Raw genomic sequence first — 21585 nt, forward strand, 5'->3', positions numbered from 1 at the left:
CCAACTGAAAGAGGTGGAGGGCTCACTTGCGTCCCTGGAGAATGAGGCAGCGGGCACCAATGTTCCCTTTACACCACTCCAAGAAGCACATATTAGACACGCGGAGCTATTGGAAGACCTGCGGCTTATAGACTACAGGGAATACACGAATAGGCAACATTCACAGGCAGATCGAGCCGGTCCCCTATTAGCCCGCCTGTTGCGGGACTACCCGATCAGCCAACCCATTTTGAGGGTCCTGGACCGCCCGGCTACCACCCAGATAGGGATAAATACGGCGTTTAAGGAGTATTACACTTCACTGTACGGTCCCCCGCAGCCCTTGTCGGTACCCGCCCATGAGGCCTTCATGGAGGGCCTGACTCTACCACAACTTACTGCCACCCAGAAAGAAGACTTGAAGCGTGCTGTCTCAGTGGCGGAAATTAGGCGGGCGATACGTGCCCTTCCGAGGGGAAAGACCCCCGGCACGGATGGCCTACCGGCTGAGTTCTACGCGACATTTATAGAAGTCCTGGCGCCCCGATTACACACTGTTTACTCGGAGGCTCTGCGTACATCCTCTCTACCGCAATCATCCATGCAAGCGTTGATCACATCCCTCCTGAAACCGGCCAAGGATGGTCTGCAGCTAGCCGATTATAGACCCCTGTCCTACTCAATACTGATTCTAAAATATTGAGCAAGATACTGGCGTCAGGACTCGTTCAGTATGTGCCTCATCTGGTCCACCCGGATCAGTGTGGTTTTGTAATGGGCCGCAATACGGCCATGAACCTTAGGCACTTGGCCCAGCTCATGCTCGGAGAGAATGTGAACACGGACTCCGAGGGCTGCATATCTCTGGACTTAAAACAAGCGTTCGACTCATTGAGGTGGGACTATATGTTTTACACCCTGTCAAGCTTCGGAATACCACCGGAGTTTCTTGCTTGGGTCAGATTGCTGTATAACATCCCCACGGCCAGAATACGCACCTCCCATCAGATTTCAGGCCCCATAGCTATAGCGAGAGGCACCAGGCAGGGATGCCCGCTCTCTCCTCTCCTCTTCGTCCTTGCCCTAGAACCGTTGCTTTGTAGACTTAGGTTGATGGCCCCCCACTATGGTATACGACGGCATGGTACGGAGCACATCGTATCTGCATATGCGGATGACCTTATATTATATCTTAGGGACCTGAGAGGCGACTTGAGTCCGGTTTCCCAGGTTTTTAAGGATTTCAGAGGGATCTCTGGCCTCACCATCAGTGAATCTAAGTCTTATGGGTTCACCTTTGCTGCGGTGGACGGATCGGCCCCCCTGCCTTTTGCCCCCCATACCTTCCAGATGGCGGTAACCACCTTCCGATATCTTGGAATACAAATATATAGAGAGGCGGGCATGATGATAGATGGCAACCTGGGGAGGGCTATCAGGACGCTGAAGTCGCAAATTGAGTTCTGGCTAACATTGCCGCTCTCAATACCCGGCAGGGTGGCTATATCCAAAATGGTGATGTTACCCCGCCTCATCTATTACTTCACCAATCTGCCCTTCCAGATCCCGGCGGTGACGTTTAGGACCCTCGACTCCCTCCTCACCGAACTTGTGTGGGGTCGTGGCCGTCGACGCATAGGTCTGGCCAAGTTACAGCTTCCCTCCGATTCCGGCGGCATGAGCTTGCCGGACTTCAGAGCGTATAATTATGCATGTCAGCTACAATGGCTCGCTTACTGGGTGGCGGGCCGTAATCTTCATGAGATTAATGTTTCGAAGGAGGACCACGCTAAAGGGAGAGTGCACATCTTGCTGCTACCTGGCTCGGATCTACCTAGAAATGCCCCGCCGCTTCTCAAACTGGTGGTTACATACTGGCGGAAAGCAATAAAGTACACGTCCCCCGGGACGCCTTACGCCCCCACAGTCCCTCTGTTGGCAATACCTCTGGGTTCGGGCACACTTACAGCGACCCTACTGGGGCCATGGCATGACGCAGGTGTCACACATGTGGGAGACCTGTATGCAGAGGGGCACCTGTTATCTTTTGAGGACTTCCGGACCAAACAGGGTATCCCCGACGGCTCCTTTCTTCTACACGCCGGTCTCCGCCATTATATTACACACAAATGGTCGCCTGACGGGCGGGAACCTGATACGAACCCTCTCGTCGCAATGCTCTACCTCATGGGGACGGGTGGCCATCTGACCAGGTGGCTCACGGCTGGCATAAAAACAGGGAGGGCACTTACACTATCACCACTGAGGGCGGCATGGGAAACAGACATAGGGAGGCCGTTGCGGGACACTGAGTGGAGGCGCATACTTCAATTCCCCAAAAAAGTAGCTAGGAACCCCAAATACAAGTTCATCCAACTGATGCTACTACACAGAGCTTATCTGACACCACACCGTCTCCATGTGATGTTCCCTGCCTCAAAGAACAACTGCCCCAGATGTGATGCAGACGATGCAAAACTGGTACATATGTTGTGGCAATGCCCTAAACTAGGGTATTTCTGGTCTACTGTACATACCTCCCTTGAACAGGCTGGTGCTCTGTCCAGATCCCCCACACTAGAACATACAATTCTGGGGCTGGGGCCTTCCACACGCACCAGGACCGTGGCGGCGCGCTTCTCAGATCTGGCTCTGTTGCTGGCGAAGCGCGCTATCACGATCAGATGGAAATCGTCTAAACCGCCTGACCCTGACCTGTGGAGGGCGGAGGTTGTGCGCTGGGGTAAGGCGGAGGGTGAGGCCCTACAGAGAGAGGAACGCAGGGGGCTCAGGAGGACTCCGATCTCACTGGATTGGTTCGCCATGGTGGGGGCATTTGAGGCTGACAATGCCGAAGATGGAGAGGACACGAGTGAGGAGCCACTTGTGACATAGTTAAACCCTGCTTCACTCTTCCATGCAAGGGTACGGCCCACGGTGCAATGCGATGGGGTGCGAGGGGCCCTGACCCATAGTACACGCTGCCACACCTTATCTGAGTGTTCAGCTTATAATGTGTTCATACATTGGGTATCGGCCATCTGTCGATATTTTTCATGATGTACCTATTGAGAGAGTGTCGGGTGGGATTTCATGTGGGTGGAGGGTGGGTTCGGGTATAGTTGGGACTGTTCGTTTGATACGAAATGACAATGACATTGTAAAATCAATTACACTATGTTTCTTTCTATGATCTGAGCAAAGCACATACGTACCACTGAGTTTGTTCGTGTACTCGTATATATATGGAAATGTATGCATGTTGCTGCTCGAAATACTATGCTAATAAACAAATAAAAAAAAATAAAAAAATCAATGACCTCCATCTTGTTAGTATTGATTTTTAGGAAGTTATGGTTCATCCGGGTCATAATCTCAGCAAGGCACACATGAAACCTGATAGCTGTATCCTCAGGATGTTTAGCTATAAAGATTATAAATTGGGAATAATCTGCGTATGACATCAGGACAGAACCATGCTTCCCGATAAGTCTGTCCAGGGGCATGACATAGATGTTAAACATTGTTGTTGACAATGCTGATCCTTGTGGAACCCCACAGGGCAGATGGAAACTATCTGACTGCATGCCCTCCCAATGCAGGCTGTGCTCCCTCTCCTCAAAAAACGATGATAGGAGGGACAAGGCTAAGCCCTTGATCCCTACCTCCTGCAGCCGCTGCACTAACATCGTGTGGTTCACGGTGTCGAAAGCCGCTGACAGGTCTAATAGTACGAGGACTGCCTTGCCCCCTCCATCCACTATTCCTCGCATCTCCTCAGCTGCTACAATCAAGGCAGATTCTGTAGAATGGTATGATCGAAAACCATGCTGAGTCGAGGCAAACAGATTGTTGGTGTCCAGGTACTCAGTTAGTACCCTATCCCTCGACTTCTCCAAGATTTTAGCTGCTTTAGGCAGACCAGCTATCGGGCGGTAGTTCTTGGGCTCCGTGGGATCTAAGGTGGGCTTTTTCAAGATAGGCCTAATCGTGGCATTCTTCTAGCAAACATGTTAGCCACCCGACTCCAGCACTTGATTTATTAACGGAGTCAGTTTGTCTCTGATTCTACTAGCGGCCAGATGCATGATCGTGGCAGGGCAAGGGTCTTTGGGTGAGCCAGATGTTATGGAAAGGAGGAGTTTGCAAACCTCCTCCTTTGTGGTTACTGGGACACTTGCTAGCCTAGCATCTGTTGAATCTGCCTCCGCCTGGAGTTGATCTGGCTTGTCTGGGCCCATTCGAGCATTCAGGAGCTCATCATAAATTACTTGGACCTTGTTTTTGAAAGATTTGGCGAGTTTGTTACACATACTTTGATCTGGTTGGAAGGTGCTTGCCTGCTGAGATATATAGAGCAGAGTAACCATTTTAAACAGCTCTTTAGGGGAATTACCAGCTTCCTCAATCTTGGTAGTGTAGAATAATCTCTGCTGCAATAATTGCCTCTTTATTCTGTTGGAGAGCAAGATTATAGGTTATTTTCTTATCTTTACTATAATCTTGTGCCCAAAGACGCCCGCTCTCCTGCAGTTAACTTTCAAGCCCTTCAGCTCAGAGCTGTACCAAGATGAAGGAGGCTTTACTCTCCTAACTGTCGACCATTCTTCAGGTCCCGCGCGATCAGCTGCAATCAGGAGCCATTCATTGAACCCAGATGCTGCCTCATTATTGTTTTTGTCCAGCGACAGGGGGACTTGACCAAGAGCTGTTTCTAGATCGTCGGCTTGAACGTTATTCCAGCGCCTGGTCTTTACCTTCACTGGTTTCATTTGCATTTGGTGAGTTGGCAGGATGACCCTGATATCAAAATAAATCGCATTGGGGTCTGACCATGGGAGGGCTACCACTCTCGACAGACTAGTCTCTGCATTATTAGAAAAGACGCCGTCTAAAGTGTGGCCTGCCCGGTGGGTAGGTTCCAGAAATAGCTGGCTAAAGCCAAATGGTGCCAGATTGTCCAGTAATCTGCCTGTATCTTAATTATTGGTTAATTCCAGGTAATAATTGAAATCATCAAGAATAATAAAAGGGTGAGGCTCTATATAAGATTCCAGATGCGTCACTAGTGCCTGCGAAAACGTGGCCTTAGGTCCTGGTGGACGATAGATCAGGAGTCCCTGAAGGTTAAAGAGGTTGTTTAAGTTAATGGTGAAGTACCGTGCTTCCGCCGGTAGATCCACGATAGCTTCTATTCGCAGTTTTAGATATTCCCGGTGAATTATCGCTATGCCCTCTCCTCTACCTTCCTCCCTATCCTGTGAGGTGACTGCATAGCCCTTCGGTAACACTATATTCCAGTCTGGACCCGAGACGTTATCTGTCCAAGTCTCGGTCAGAAAAATTATATTGGATTTTGTGCTTTGAATCAGGTCTTCAATCTGATATTTGTGTCTCCCTACAGACCGTACATTCACCAGAACGCATTGCAGGTACTTTTCCTGAGCTAGCTCAGGGCCTCTATGCTGGTCTTGCCTGGGAGAGTTGCTGAGTATATCTCCCGCATCTCTGTCCTTCAGAGCTTCCGACATCTCAGCGTTCGGAAATCTCCCCCTCCTCCAAACGTGGTCGGGGCTGTTGGCAATGCCTTGACTCAGGGCAGGCAAGCTCACCTGGGCCATATCATGCAGTTAGCATGAATCTAAATCTAGATCTAACAACTGCTGTCTACTGTATAGCCCAGGTTTTCCATGGGGTTCTGGCGCTGGTCTCGCTTGCCTTTGGCGCGCCAGCGGTGCACCCGCTGCACGGACTCTCCAGTGTGCCTTAAGTAGTTTTTGCTGAGCGGACAACTAGTGCGTCAACCCCTGTTCAATGTGGACCCGCCTAACATCCGGGTACCGCCAGGGCAGAGCGGGAAGTGCAGGAGATGAAAACATGGAGTGGGAGCAGCCAGGTAAAAACGTTAAAACAATGTTATCTAAGCAATTTTAAAATGTCATCTAGATTAGACCAGAGAAACCGATATAGCAGAAATGTGTGCAAAAGCGCAAGAATGCCTAGCAACAGGACCCAAATAATAAAAGGCAGGCGGCAGTCACAAACACTTATTTGACAGACAGCTAAATATTAAGGGCCATTAATTTACACTTTGGCGTAGGAGGGACTGGGAGTGGAGTTACTTTTATAGAAGGCTGAAGCTCACCACCATCCCACTGTGGAAAAGTAAATTTTGCCATGTTCTGTGTCCCTACGTGTCCCCCATCTTATGCTATGTGTGCATGATTAATATGCATATGTATTCCCCATGTTTGATTAAAGACGCAATTACAGTTGTGTCCATCTCTAGTATGCCAGTTCCCAGTTCTCGTGAAAGCTACGAGTATTAGGCCTATGTAAAGTTACGTTGCCATGTTTCTCAGTGTGCACGTTATTTCATTGTAAAGTCCCCGTTTCTAGGCCTCAAAAGGGCCCGGACACCAGATTCAGCTCCTGTCTCCTGAACCCTCGCTGAGGAGCGATACAGCCCCCACCTGTATCCTCGACCCTTCACTTACTTCCTGCCTCACAGTGCCCGGCTCGGCCTGGCTCTGCCTACGAGTCTGCCAAGAGTATGTTATGATTCTAGTTATCAGTCCAGCCCTCCTTTTCTGCATTCCTAAGCTACTGAATCGCATCAATAGTTTCCGTCATTGTCTAGCCTTTACGTCTCCATGTAGGAGAAATACTGTATTCAATGGTCATTTAATATTCTTCAACACGCACTACATGTAGAATGATGCATGCTCCAGTCTTAGAGTCTGTTAGCCTCTCCTCTCCTGACTCTTAGTTTATATCAATATGTCCTCTAAACATTAGATACTAGATAGGGTTTAGGTACATGTCACCCTGACTCTCCAGACTTCAGTCTCTACTCCTAGCACAGAGTTCATAGCCCCCAGCTTCTCCTAGTAACACGTCATTGTCAGTTTGCGCGCCCCTCTAGGTCAGAGGTCCCGGCTCCTTAGGTAGCCCCCTCCATGTCTCCGCCCCATTTATGACATATTCTGTTACGTTTACATCACATGTCCATGTATACGCCTCCTGTTACACCCACTTTCACCCTTATCTTTCGCGACTGCTATTGACCACACCCACTGCTCCGCCTATCGTATGTATTGTAATGCAACTGTTTTAGTATATATGCTTGTGTACTGTTATTAAAGTTAGCGCGCTCATTCCCTGTCCCCCCTGCAGGGCCCTGCCATCCTGTTCCCATGCAGGTTGTTCTGTTCCTGTCCTTTATGCTGTATTAAACCTGCAAACTCCTACTACCTCGAATCTTGACTCTTATTTATTGAGCTATCTGTTATTACTATGTCCAGTCAAACCTAGATCCGGTATTATTTATTTATATACCACATAATGGCGCCCGAATAGGGACTTGCCCTTTCCCCACGCGCCGGTGAAGCCACGCCGGCCCCCTGACCCTCTGCAGCCGTGACGGAACCATACCGTGCACGTGCAGATATTTCTGCTTCAAGTATCCCTCAGGCCCACGGAGGAGACGGAGGTGGCGGTCCAGCATCCAGACGAGGCGGTGGAGGAACGCGGCGAGTCCCGACCAGAGCCCAAGCCGAGAGTCCAAGGTCCGAGGTATCCGGAGGCCCACCCGTAACTGAAGTCTGAAGTTCGTCCGTCCGGCGTCGAAGCAGTCCAGTCCAGTCCGAGGCCTTCCGTTCTTGCTGCCCGGTGAGTACCGTTGCTGGGGTAGTATCTAGACAGGGTCAATTTAATTGACTCTGGTCCGTGGGTTTTGGTGGTACACAGACCCAAAATGAAGTGTCCACTTAGGTGGATGCGGGTCCTGACGTGTCTCTTTATGAGACCGGTAAGTTTCGTACTGTTTTAGCAGTGCATCTAGTTTCTGTTCTAGTCAGTTCTGTTCTCGAGAAGATTCATGTATTCTGTTTTCCGTATTCCAGGTAGTATTCTGTTCGAACTGTTATTTTAAATGTTCTTCATGTATTTTTAATGTCGTGGTATGAAAGTGGTGTAGTTATCGTGTTCATTGTGTATTGTATTGTGTCTAGATTACAGTTCAGTCATGCCGCTATTTTCCAAACTACGTCAGTTGAAAACTAGAAAAGGTCTGTTAGAAGCAGCAGTTCCTGTCCCGCCTAGGGACAGTCCAGGTTACTTTATGTATCAGAAGCACGGCATAAGTGCCATATTATATCTAGATTTATGGGTAGAGTATACCAAACAGTTAGAAGAAAAGTATAGATGGCCTGTATCAGGCACATGGGATGCCGAGTGCATCATGCGAGTAGAAGAAGCATTGTGGAAAAAGAAAGCCAGACAGTCACAGAAAGATGCCATCGAGTTATGGCGCAAAGAATCTCATAAAAGAACCGAAAAAGAAATCAGAAAGTCAGAATTAAGTAGAGAATCCTTAGAAAGAGCCCAAGAAAAGGAACTAATCGAGATAGGTGAACGAGTTAAAACCGAACAGTCAGACAGACAGAGAAATGCCCTCATTAAGGGTATGTATCCTCTTCTTGCCGAGGGCTTGCCAAAAGCGACCCCGGAGGCATCCAGTAATTTTCCGCCACCATTAGTCCCGACCAAGCTACGTCACAAACCGACCGCAGCTGATATTTTCATTTCGTCCTACTTGGACGACACTGTCCCAGAATATGCAAATCCTGTTCCGCCAGTTCCTGTAAATAATGTAAATCCTGCTCCTCCAGTCACCGGAGTACCTGCTACGGTACCCCCGGTCCAGCCCACATTACAATTTCCCGCCGCGCCAATACGAAGAGTATCAGTCGACGATTCCAGTTTAGGGGCCGCAGGAGGAGGTCCTCCTGGTACCCCGCCGCCACACCAACGTGTAACGTTGGTCGAGTTACATGAATGTGCGTTACAGCGTACGCCCAAATATAAGTCCGTTGCAGATATCCGACGAGCTCTTACTGAATGCCGCTATGATCCAGTTGCAGGTGATGATAGTACAGTTATATATTCCATCCGTGTAAGACGGGTGACCGGGTATTTGGATACCCTACCGAATATGAAAGATCTAGACAGAATATATCGTTTCATCCGTACAGGGGATGATCCAGAAAGTATTGGCGAAGCCATGTCTCAAAGGAAAGCTGAGATCCAGCTCATGCTATTAAAGTTTCTGATTAATTGTTTAATAAGGGAACAAGATTATCCGACCAAAGATCCAGCCGAAATGAGAATCCTGACAAGGTGGAGTGATAATATAGCCGAGGGTAAGCACAGAACCATCAGTAGTATAGAGAGTATGTACAAGAAAATTCGTAAAGAAATAATAAGGTTACACGAGAAACGTAAAGCAGCACAAGTAAGCGAGAAGGAGAATGACTCTTCTACAGAAGAGGTAGAGGACGAGAATCCCGCCAGAATAGCGTATGTAGGAAAATCGAGACTTTCCGACCGACATTCACGTCTAGACTACAAGAAAATCTTTCATCATCCAGCACCAGAGCAAGGTTCTCTAGAACAAGTATTTCAAGCTACCGATCATATTCTGAAATCACGAATCGGTTACAGTGAGTTAAGTACTATGCATGAACAAGAACTAGCCCGATCAGCAGTCCGATGGATTACTGATTCTACCACTTTTCCAGACGAAATAGTGGCACAAATGTTTCTGAAACTGCCCCCAGCCGAGCAACGACTGGTGGGTATGTATATGATCCAACACCTCATCACATTGTATGAGGGTCAACATTCTGATCCAGGTCCGTTACATGATGTCCTGAACGAGTTACTCCAGTATAGATGGAAAGGTCTAGGTACCGATTTAATTAGTGTCATTCTAGAACAGCGCCACAAATATAGAACGTTCCTGAACCCGCATTTTGTTCATGTCTCACCCCCAGAAAGTAAACCGTTTTACATAGACAGACAGAATCCGTTACGAGAAGTACACCCAGTTAGGACAGCGGATGGTGAAATGCAACGAGTGTTTGTTTACACCCCGATTACAAAGATGGAACTCTTAGAGATGAAGAAATTGATTCCTTGTCATGACAAAGATCCAGCAGGGTTCCACCGAGAATTAAAAGACATGCTCCGTATGGGAGAATACACGTATCCAGATATTATTAAAATGTTAAAGGTCCTGTTGCCCGCAGGGGTATATGAAAAACTCAAGGAAAAAGAATGGGAGGTGGGAGAGAAAAAGATCGATTGGGCAGTTCTAGAAGCTGAAGATAAGATACGAGTACCAGGTACCGGTCTTGGAGAGAAATGTAAAGAATTACCTGAATTATTGATACAAGTTTTGCCAAGATTATTAGCCACTAAAAAGGAAGACTGGGATGCAATCTCAGCCTGTAAACAGAAACCAGACGAAGACACTAGTGATTTTTATTCTAGATTTGAGAAATGCTTTAGTATTAACAGTGGCCTCAAGACAAGTAGCGAGTCATACCCTCATCTTTTTGTTACTAAATTAGTCGAGAATTCAAGTCCACAAGTTAAGAATCGAGTTTTGAAAGTCGAAAGCACATGGCAAGCTAATACCCCGTCCCAAATGTTGCAGATGCTCCAGTACCACCAGAATAGAATCAGAGAAGAGCAAGATCATGAAAGAAAACGTATGAAAGACACGAAAATGAAAGTACTAGTTGCACAATCTGTTCCTCAAGACAGTCAGAAGAGGGGTCCGAATCAAGCCAGTCATCCTGCAGGTCCCGTTAAAGGGACATGTAATTATTGTAAACAGCCAGGTCATTTTATAAACGAGTGTGCAGTTCTGAAACACAATATAGCTACCGGTAAGACTAAAGAAAGACCACGTCCGCCTAGACAAGAACAAGTTTCACAGACTTCTCAGCCACAGAATGCACAACAGACAGTTCCAGCACCGCAGCCTATTGCTGCAACACAGCATGTTACACAGCAGATGTACCAGTATGCTCAGACAGAGTATCCAGAGTATCAACAGTACTCATGAAACAGCCTAGAGAGGGAGGTAGGCTTGCCTCTCATTGAGATTCCTGTAGATCAAGAAGGTCCCTATGTTCATAGTCAAGTACTAGGGAAAGACAGAAAGTTTCTAATTGATACAGGGGCAAGTAGGACGACCATCAGTCATGCCGAAGTTCCAGGGGCTCCGCTCTCAGGCTCTAGAAATGTTTCCCTTGGATTTTCAGGAAAGCCTATTGTAAACGAGATATCTAAGCCAGTTACTCTAGAAGTAGGTCCATTGTCCCGCACTACTGATCTGTTACTTACGAAGTCATGTCCAGAAAATCTGTTAGGTATTAAAACACTGAAAGAATTAGGTGCAGTTATTTGCTGTTCCCCAGAGGGAATACGATTGTTTCTACGTGACTTCAAGGGTCACTATGTATTACGAGATTTTGATCCAAGATTGTCTAATGTTCCGCAGCATCTATGGGCGCAAGGTCCAACTGATGTAGGTTTCATGCAAATCACACCCTATCGTGTGACTCTCAAGTCAGGTGTAGTGTTACCACGAATCAGACAGTACAGATTGCCGCCTGAGGCTGTAGCAGCCTTATCCAAAATTATTGACGAGCTCATGGCTCAAGGAGTAGTTGTAGAAACTGACTCCAATGTATGTAATTCTCCGATCATTCCAGTCATGAAACGTACTGATCCAAATGCACCCCCAGTATATCGATTAGTGATTGACCTTCGAGAACTTAATAAATGTATTATTCCCCAGTACCCAGTTGTCCCAGATATCTCTTCCCTATTGACAGCCATTGATTCCGAAGCCTCATTTTTTACAGTCATAGACCTCAAGAACGCGTTTTTCAGTGTCCCCATTCATCCAGACAGCCAGTTTCTTTTCGGATTTTGTTTAAATGGAAGGAGCTACCAATTTACACGAGCTCCTCAAGGTTTCACAGAAAGTCCTAGTATTTACAGTCAAGCACTTAAGAGACAACTAGACAACATTCACATGCCAACTGACACTGCCCTGCTCCAGTATGTCGATGATCTACTGATCACAGCCCGTTCTGAACGTGCTTGCGAGCGAGCATCACTTACAGTCCTGTATTTCCTTGCCGAGATGGGGCACAAGGTGTCCCCTTCGAAGCTTCAATTCTGTGTCCAGCAAGTGATCTATTTAGGCCACTTACTGTCCAAGAGGGGTAGGCAGTTGACACCAGACCGTATCCAGTTAATAGCGAGTCTTCCTCAGCCCAAGACCCAGAAGGAGGTATGTGCTTTTATCGGCCTCACTTCTTACTGCAGACAATGGATTCCTCAGTATGCATTTCTAGCTAAGCCACTGATACAGTTAACGACACAGGAGGCAGCCGTATCGACTGTCCTCCCTTGGACATCTGAACATACACTTAGTTTCAATGAGTTAAAGAAAGCCTTATGTCAAGCTCCTGTTCTAGCTACACCGAACTACAGTAAGCCTTTTACACTTTTCGTCACAGAACGTGAAGGTACAGCATTATCTGTTCTCACACAAGATCAAGCAGGACAATACAAGCCCTGTGCTTATTTTTCGAGCACACTAGATCCTGTAGCCCAGGCTCTGCCTGCGTGCCTCAAGTCAGTTGCAGCCACAGCACTAGCTATCAGACAAAGTGATTCCATAGTATTAGGACATTCCTTGACAGTACAAGTTCCACACTCCGTGGAAGTTCTTTTAAACCGAACACAGACTCAGCACTTGACAATTGCACGTTTAACAGGTTATGAACTGACACTGTTCCAGCCACACATAGAAATCAGACGCTGCAACGTTCTAAATCCTGCTACACTGTTACCGTCAGTTAATTCGAATCCTGCCACACACGACTGTGTGGAAGTAGTTAACACTATGACTAAGCCAAGACAAGATCTGACAGATATTCCATTACCAGATCCCGACCTGACACTTTATGTGGATGGTTCATGTATGAGAACAAGTACAGGAGAACTAGTAGCCGCGTATGCAGTGACTACTGACACTGAAGTTATAGAAACACACCGTATTGACACCCTGTCTGCTCAAGCAGCAGAGCTAGTTGCTCTGACCCAAGCCTGCATACACGCCAAGAACCTGAAAGTCAATGTTTACACAGATTCACGTTACGCATTTGGAGTCGTACACGACTTTGGAGTGCTCTGGCAGGAGAGAGGTTTCATGACTTCTCATGGAACCAAGATTCAGCATGGTCTCCTTATTCAAGCTCTGTTAGATGCCATACATTTACCGACATCTATTGCTATCATGAAGTGCAAAGCACATACGAAAGTTACTGACACTATTTCTCAAGGTAATGATCTAGCAGATCGCACAGCCAAGCTTACAGCACAGACTCCAGACATACCAGTTAACAAGACACCGACACATACTCTAGAACAGACTACCTGTATGACAGTTAAGGACCCCACTCAAGATGTCATAGATATCCAGTTACATGCTACCCCCGATGAAATCAAGAAATGGTCCGAACAAGGAGGGGTCCAGACAGATCAGGGATGGGTAACCAAGGGAAAAGCCACATGGTTTCTCCCCGACTCTATGGTTCAAGTCATTATCAATACCGCACATAGTCCAGCACATTTAGGAGAAAAAGCTATGTTAGACAGTATCCAGAACATTTGGTTTAACAAGCATTTACGAGCTGCAGCCAAGCAGAAAGTCCGTACCTGTATGATATGTTGCCAGTTTAATCCAGGTAAAAGTGTCCCGGTGGAACAAGGTGGATTCCAGCCCCCTGACCACCCTTTTGAAGTCCTCCAGATGGATTATATTCAGATGGAGCGATGTCGAGGTTTCAAGTATGTCCTTGTAGTTGTATGCGCTTTGTCCAGATGGACAGAAGCATATCCAGTCACAGATTACACAGCCGCGACCACTGCCAAGCAGTTGGTTCGTGAATTCTTCTCCCGCTACGGACTCCCTAGAGTCGTATATTCTGATAACGGCCAGCCATTCTCATCTGAGCTTATGAAACATATTTCCCTTTTGTTAGGGTACCAGTGGAAGTTCCATTGTGTACGCCATCCTGAAGCAGCCGGTCTCGTAGAGAGACATAATCAGACCCTGAAAATCCGCATTGCTAAAATATGTAAAGAGAAAGGTGTGGACTGGCTAGTAGCTCTGCCAGTCGCTTTGTTTTATATGCGCATGGTCGCACATTCCAGATCAGGTCTGTCCCCGTATGAGGTCGTATTCGTCCGCCCCCCTAATATGTGGGGTACACCTAGACCCCGAAGTATTACAGATGTTTCAAGTAATATGCTGACAGATTACCTAGCTTCCTTGATGTCTGCCCTACACTCTTGTCGTTCACAGGTTGCCGCCGCATTTCCAGACAATACCGAGGTGGCACCGCATGAAATCGTTCCCGGATGCATGGTTCTTGTCCGGAATTTTGATCGTTCAAGTCCGCTGGAGCCTCGCTGGAAGGAGCCAAAACAGGTCCTCCTGGCCACCCGTACTGCCGTCAAGCTGGAAGGCAGGAAGGGCTGGGTCCACCTGTCTCATGTGAAAAGATTTTACGGACTAAAGACTGTTTCAAAGAACATTTCCGAGGATTTTAAGGATTGCCAAAGTACTATTCTCAAGGACTGTCCCGCAAAAGACAATGATACAGATTCCTCCCTGTTAGAGAAAACTCCGCAGCAGGAGTACAAGCTAAAATTAAGGTCTAGTAAAATAAGTCAGCCAGTTTGATTGTCTAAGTCCTCCCCTAGGTGAAACGGTTAGACCGGTTTCTGACATGTATATAATAGACCCCCACAGAGAGAGAGTTAGTGAGAACTCTAAAAGTTGCACTATTATTTTATGTTTTCTGCTATATTTCAGCCTTATGACTACCTGCACAGGTTATGCATTTTATTTGTGTTTTCCAGTTTCTCATGTAAATAAGTCTTCTATTGCTACAGTAGAGCACACGTTTAGTGATCTACCTCCTCATGAACTATCTTATCGTCTTGCTATGCGAAATAATTCCTTTATCCGCATGTTACATTATTCACACCAGACCAGCAATGCCACTAATTGTTGGGTGTGTGGTCGACTCCCCCCTTTCCAGACACCGAAGGGAGTTCTGCCACTGTTTCCTTATCCATTCTCACATAATGGTTCGTGTGGAGCATGGTCCACGTTAACGTCATCCTCAACAGATATGTCTTTTCTTAACAGTACATGTTTCCCAGGCAAACAAGGTCTTCCCCACAGAACAGGGTTAGATCTAGAAAATGAAGTTTATAATTTAGGTAATTATTCTTCGAATTTTATGGTCCTGAATGTTCAGTCTGATACTACTCCAGACTTACCCTCTATGTCAGTATTACCAGTCAAAGGTGAATTATGTGTCCGAAATAATGGTTCCGTACATGTAGGTCATAGTGATTGTACTACTATTGTCAAGTATAGTGACAGTAGGAAATCTATTTTCAAAGCTTCACGTCATTCTTATTTTGTTTGTGGTCAGACCGCATATGTTCGTATGCCCCCTCGATTGGGAGGGAACCTGTTACATTGCCTTCCTACTGCCACCAGTTTTTCTAGCCCCACCTGACTATCATAGGAATTCTCACCTAGTACATACTAGACACAAGAGAGACCTCCCGATTGTCGATTATACTGAAACCGCTCTAGAACAATACATAGATATCAATAAAGGTGTCTTCCCCTATTTAGGTACTGTCGTGAATAGTAAACTGATACGTAGATTAACCAGAACACTCGAGGCAGTAGTGATTGGGACTACTTCTGCTCTAGGTAACTTAACCGAAGAGCAATCCTTTATGAGAATTGTCGTGCTCCAGAATCGTCTCGTCCTTGACGTCAAACTGGCCGATAGGGGCGGGGCATGTAGAGTCATCGGATCTAGTTGCTGCATTTTCATTCCTAATAACGCACCGTCTGTTTATTCAGCTATTACCAGACTTCATAAAATTGCCCATATGTTACACCAAAATCCAGGCACCTGGACATGGTCCGGTTGGTTCTGGAATATAATTTCCGCCTGGGGATGGAAAGTATTGTCATTTCTGGGTATTGCAGTAGCAATCATATTCAGTTGCTGCCTCTGTATACAATGTGGCCCTGCGATTTGTGGCATTTGTGCTACCTCTTGTATTCCTAGTCCCAAGTCCCGTTCTAAATCCAGTTCCAAGACAATTCGAGACGAGCAAATGATACTGTATGAAATGATAGATGGTATCATGAATATTGATGTTTCCTGATGGAAACGTAGTGACAAGGAGGGAATGTGGAAAAGTAAATTTTGCCATGTTCTGTGTCCCTACGTGTCCCCCATCTTATGCTATGTGTGCATGATTAATATGCATATGTATTCCCCATGTTTGATTAAAGACGCAATTACAGTTGTGTCCATCTCTAGTATGCCAGTTCCCAGTTCTCGTGAAAGCTACGAGTATTAGGCCTATGTAAAGTTACGTTGCCATGTTTCTCAGTGTGCACGTTATTTCATTGTAAAGTCCCCGTTTCTAGGCCTCAAAAGGGCCCGGACACCAGATTCAGCTCCTGTCTCCTGAACCCTCGCTGAGGAGCGATACAGCCCCCACCTGTATCCTCGACCCTTCACTTACTTCCTGCCTCACAGTGCCCGGCTCGGCCTGGCTCTGCCTACGAGTCTGCCAAGAGTATGTTATGATTCTAGTTATCAGTCCAGCCCTCCTTTTCTGCATTCCTAAGCTACTGAATCGCATCAATAGTTTCCGTCATTGTCTAGTCTTTACGTCTCCATGTAGGAGAAATACTGTATTCAATGGTCATTTAATATTCTTCAACACGCACTACATGTAGAATGATGCATGCTCCAGTCTTAGAGTCTGTTAGCCTCTCCTCTCCTGACTCTTAGTTTATATCAATATGTCCTCTAAACATTAGATACTAGATAGGGTTTAGGTACATGTCGCCCTGACTCTCCAGACTTCAGTCTCTACTCCTAGCACAGAGTTCATAGCCCCCAGCTTCTCCTAGTAACACGTCATTGTCAGTTTGCGCGCCCCTCTAGGTCAGAGGTCCCGGCTCCTTAGGTAGCCCCCTCCATGTCTCCGCCCCATTTATGACATATTCTGTTACGTTTACATCACATGTCCATGTATACGCCTCCTGTTACACCCACTTTCACCCTTATCTTTCGCGACTGCTATTGACCACACCCACTGCTCCGCCTATCGTATGTATTGTAATGCAACTGTTTTAGTATATATGCTTGTGTACTGTTATTAAAGTTAGCGCGCTCATTCCCTGTCCCCCCTGCAGGGCCCTGCCATCCTGTTCCCATGCAGGTTGTCCTGTTCCTGTCCTTATGCTGTATTAAACCTGCAAACTCCTACTACCTCGAATCTTGACTCTTATTTATTGAGCTATCTGTTATTACTATGTCCAGTCAAACCTAGATCCGGTATTATTTATTTATATACCACACCACCTCCAAATCTGCCTTTTCTGGTTACCTGTATCCCATATCTCTCAGGGAAAACCTGCCCAAATTCTGGATTTTTGTCCGGTGAGGCTCATGTTTCTGTAATGAATAGAAGACCTGTCCCTGTGACCTTCAGCAGGGATGTGGCTTCTATGGCATGTTTACAGAGGGATCTTCCTTTAATAAACCAAACATGGAGGACTCCCTTCCCTTTGTATATTGGCGCTATCCATCTTGTAGCTTCTGCAGAGATGACCTCATTGTTGACTCACTAGCATGGAACATGGCATTGTAACTGAGAAAAAGTGGGTCTCAGGGCAAGATGTTCTTCCCTCGAGTAACTTCTGTGCTTTACCTGAGGGCTAAGGTCATGCAGAGGTCCGTGTTGTGGGGGGAACTAGCATAGTGTCTGGAGCTGTGCGTGGTCGATGCGTGGCAGGGTGAGGACACACGTGCCTTTGGCACACCTTCAGGACGCCACTGGTGCACCCAAAGGGCGTGTCCACAGCCAGTGTGCCATTAAGTAGGGAGGGACGTGAGCTGTGCAAAATAAACTGCACTTACCGGGATGGCGTCTAGTGGAAGTGCCTAAGACAGGGGTAACAATGGTGGCCCTGTCGCTGAAGCTTTGCTTCAGCTAAATGTACAAAAGCACAGTCAAGAAACAGTGCAACAGACTATCAGCAGTTGCCTATTCTTAGCAGCAATTGATATTTAAATAAAAGTGGACTTGTTCTGGCTCGTACTTTCCAAGTGCAGATAGTGCAATTGATTTATGAGCGATTCTTAAGGCAGTATCAAGTAAAAACAGCATGCAACAAAATCAAATAACATTTTTAAAAGTCAATGTGATGTGGCTTACTTTCCGCAGCGTGTCCACAGCCCAACTCCCATTAAATAGGCCAAGAGGCGCAGTGCGCCAAATCAACCAGAGCATCTGCAAAGACGGTGTCTAGTGGGAGTGCTTCTGGTGAGGAGTACAAACTCATAGATTGATTCTATTCAGATTCAAGCAAAGGGTATGAACATATTTGATGAATTTCACTGGGTAGAGGCAGCAGACTTCCAGGAATGAGAAAGCGCATTGGAACTGAAGGGATTTGCTGTAGGCGCACAAACTGCAGGACTTCTGCATAAAACACCTTGATACACCCATCGCTTTGTACAGTGTCTAATAGCTCATGTCTATGTCTTCCTCAGGTCAGCTATGGTGCCATGGATCCAGTCTTCAATGACAGGCATCGCTTCCCATCCTTTTACAGCTCTGTCCTGAAGGAGAGCTCTGAGGCGTGGGCCATCGGCCACTGATGCTCTTTAGTGGAGGGTGGTGCAATATGACTCATGTCAATGTCTTCATCACATAAGCTATGGTGCCATGGATCCAATCTTCAATGACAGGCATCAGTGCCCATCCTTTTACAGCTCTGTCCCCACAAGCCACACACCATCGGCCATTGATGCTCTTTAGTGAAGGGTGGTGCAATATGTCTAATAGCTCATGTCTGTATCTTCCTCAGGTCAGCTATGGTGCCATGGATCCAATCTTCAATGATAGTTGTCACTTCCCATCCTTTTACAGCTCTGTCCTGAATGAGATCTATGAGGCATGGGCCATCAGCCACTGATGCTCTTTAGTGGAGGGTGGTGCAATAAGTCTAATAGGTAATGTCTATCTTTTCCTCAGGTCAGCTATGGAGCCATGGGTCCAGTCTTCAATGACAGGCATCAGTTCTCATCCTTTTACCACACTGTCCCCAATGAGATCCACAAGCCACGCACCATTGGCCACTGATGCTAGTGGAGGGTGGTGCAATAAGTCTCATAGCTCATGTCTGTGTCTTCCTCAGATCAGCTATGGTGCCATGGATCCAATCTTCAATGACAGGCATCAGTGCCCATCCTTTTACCGCACTGTCCCCAATGAGATCCTCAAGGCGCGCACCTTTGGCCACTGATGCGTTTTAGTGCACGGTGGTGCAATATGTCTAATAGATCATGTCCATGTCTTCCTCAGGTCAGCTATGGTGCCATGGATCCAATCTTCAGTGACAGACATCGCTTCCCATCCTTTTACCGCACCGTCCCCAATGACATGCACGAGGCGCGTGCCATCGCCCGGTTGCTCAAGCACTTTGGCTGGACCTGGGTTGGGATCCTGATATCAGATGATGAGAGCGGCAGGAGGGCCGGTGAGGAGCTGGAGAGAGAGATCAGCAACAGTGGGGGCTGTGTGGCCTTCTTGGAAAGGCTCCTCAAGCCCCCTTACTTCAAGTGGGAAGAGGCAATACAACTTGTTAAAAGAATCCGTGGTTATTCTGTCAGTGTGGTGATAGTTCGCTGTTCAAAAGTTTACATGGATCATAGCCTCATTTCTTACTTGAAAGGACTGACTACCATATTATATATCACTTCTGCAGTCACATCGCATCTGAAAGATTTTATTTATTACTCTGGAATGAGTGTGCTCAATGGCTCACTGGAATTTGCCATTCCTAAGGGAGAGATTCCAGGATTGACACATTTCCTGTACAGTGTGAATCCTTTCAATTTCTCAGACAATTACATGTTTGTGCAGTTGTGGGCGGGAGAATTCGAGTGCGCGCCTGCTCTACCGGATGGGACCTTTGCTTATGAATCCATCTTCCCTCATTGCAAAAGGGATCACACAATGAGAGAGGTTCCTCTCGCTGAATACGATGCTTACAATTTCTACATTACTTACAGTGTTCACACTGCGGTCTACGCCGTGGCTCACGCCTTACACAACATGATCTCATCCAAGGCCCACTCAGGACATCCCTCAGAGAGTGAAAGTCTAGAGAAGGACTTCCAACCATGGCAGGTAGGAGAGTCACTTTCTAATTCTAAATATATATGTCAATCAAATATAATATGACACACATAGTGCACATTTGATGTTATTCCCATAGAGATAAACTCATTTCCCTAATCAGGCTGTGTGTACACAGTGTTATTTGTCAGTATGAGTCACTTCTGAGCCCCTGTCCCAACTAATAAGGATAAGTTCATGGTGTGAAGACAGTTTGCAGCATTTCATCAAGAGTTGATGCAAACTGGAGCAAAGGCTTGATTTGGGATTAATGTCCAGTGCAAACCTGCATTTGTGTTTGAAAATATCCCTAAAGTAACAAATACTAGTGTTTTGAGCTATTTTTTATCAAATCCCAAATCATTGAAAAAGGTGGATAGAACTATGCACCAAAGATTTATGCCTCAAGAAGGTTTATTTTCTCCAACCTTTATCAACATTGCATGTGAGCTGAACTGTACAAAATGCAAAATATCTTCAAACAAGTGTTCAACTTGGCAAAAGCACAGCATTTTGTTCAGGAAGAGTCTCCTTCTTGAGAGCTAGCACACACACTAGCTCTATGGTACATGGTCTCAAGGCATCCTAAGGCAGCCCCACAGAGGGATCAAGGCACCGCGCCTCATCTTAGTACTTATGGTACTGTTCTCCCCCACCTTTAACATAACACAACGCAGCAACTTTGGCTGCAGGACTGGATAATCAAAATCATAATAAATCTGCCTCAACGCGTCCAGTCGTTTGCTAGATATAGTCCTCGACATTCTATTCCTAAATGATTTTGGGAATCTTTATATTGTGTAATGTATTTTTTTAAATGTTGGTAATTAAGTTTCATCTTAGTGTGGTATATAAATAAATAATACCGGATCTAGGTTTGACTAGGCATAGCAATAACAGATAGCTCAATAAATAAGAGTCAAGATTCGAGGTAGTAGGAGTTTGCAGGTTTATTACAGCATAAAGGACAGGAACAGGACAACCTGCACAGGAATAGGATGGCAGCTGCCTGGGGAAAGGACTGGCGTAAAGGAATAACATTTAATAACAGTGCACAAGCATATATACTAAAACAGTTGCATTACAATACATATGATAGGCGGAGCAGTGGGTGGAGCAGTAGGCGTGACGCGTAGCAGTCGCGAAAGATAAGGGTGAAAGTGGGTGTAACAGGGCGTATACATAGACATGTGATGCAAACGTAACAGAATATGTCATGAATGGGGCGGAAACATGGAGGGGGCTACCTAAGGAGCCGGGACCTCTAACCTGGTGGTGCGCGCAAGCTGGCAATGACGTGTTACTAGGAGAAACTGGGGGCTATGAACTCTGTACTAGGAGCAGAGACTGAAGTCTGGAAAGTCGGGGCGACATGTACCTAAGCAGTATCTAGTATCTGATGTTTAGAGAACATGTTGATATAAACTAAGA

The 21585-nt window shown here is 46.4% G+C and overlaps 1 protein-coding gene across 1 annotated transcript in view; it reads left to right on the forward strand.

The window, feature by feature from the left end:
• Positions 1 to 21585, forward strand: part of LOC144784228 (vomeronasal type-2 receptor 26-like) — a 217374-nt gene that overhangs the window by 39055 nt on the left and 156734 nt on the right. Inside the window, exon 3 of the mRNA XM_078662877.1 lies at positions 19339 to 20166. Coding sequence (XP_078519003.1) covers positions 19339 to 20166 — 828 coding nt within the window. The remainder of the gene's footprint in view (positions 1 to 19338; positions 20167 to 21585) is intronic.

The sequence above is a fragment of the Lissotriton helveticus genome, chromosome 10, assembly GCF_964261635.1.
Source record: "Lissotriton helveticus chromosome 10, aLisHel1.1, whole genome shotgun sequence".
NCBI classification, from domain to species: Eukaryota; Metazoa; Chordata; class Amphibia; order Caudata; family Salamandridae; genus Lissotriton; species Lissotriton helveticus.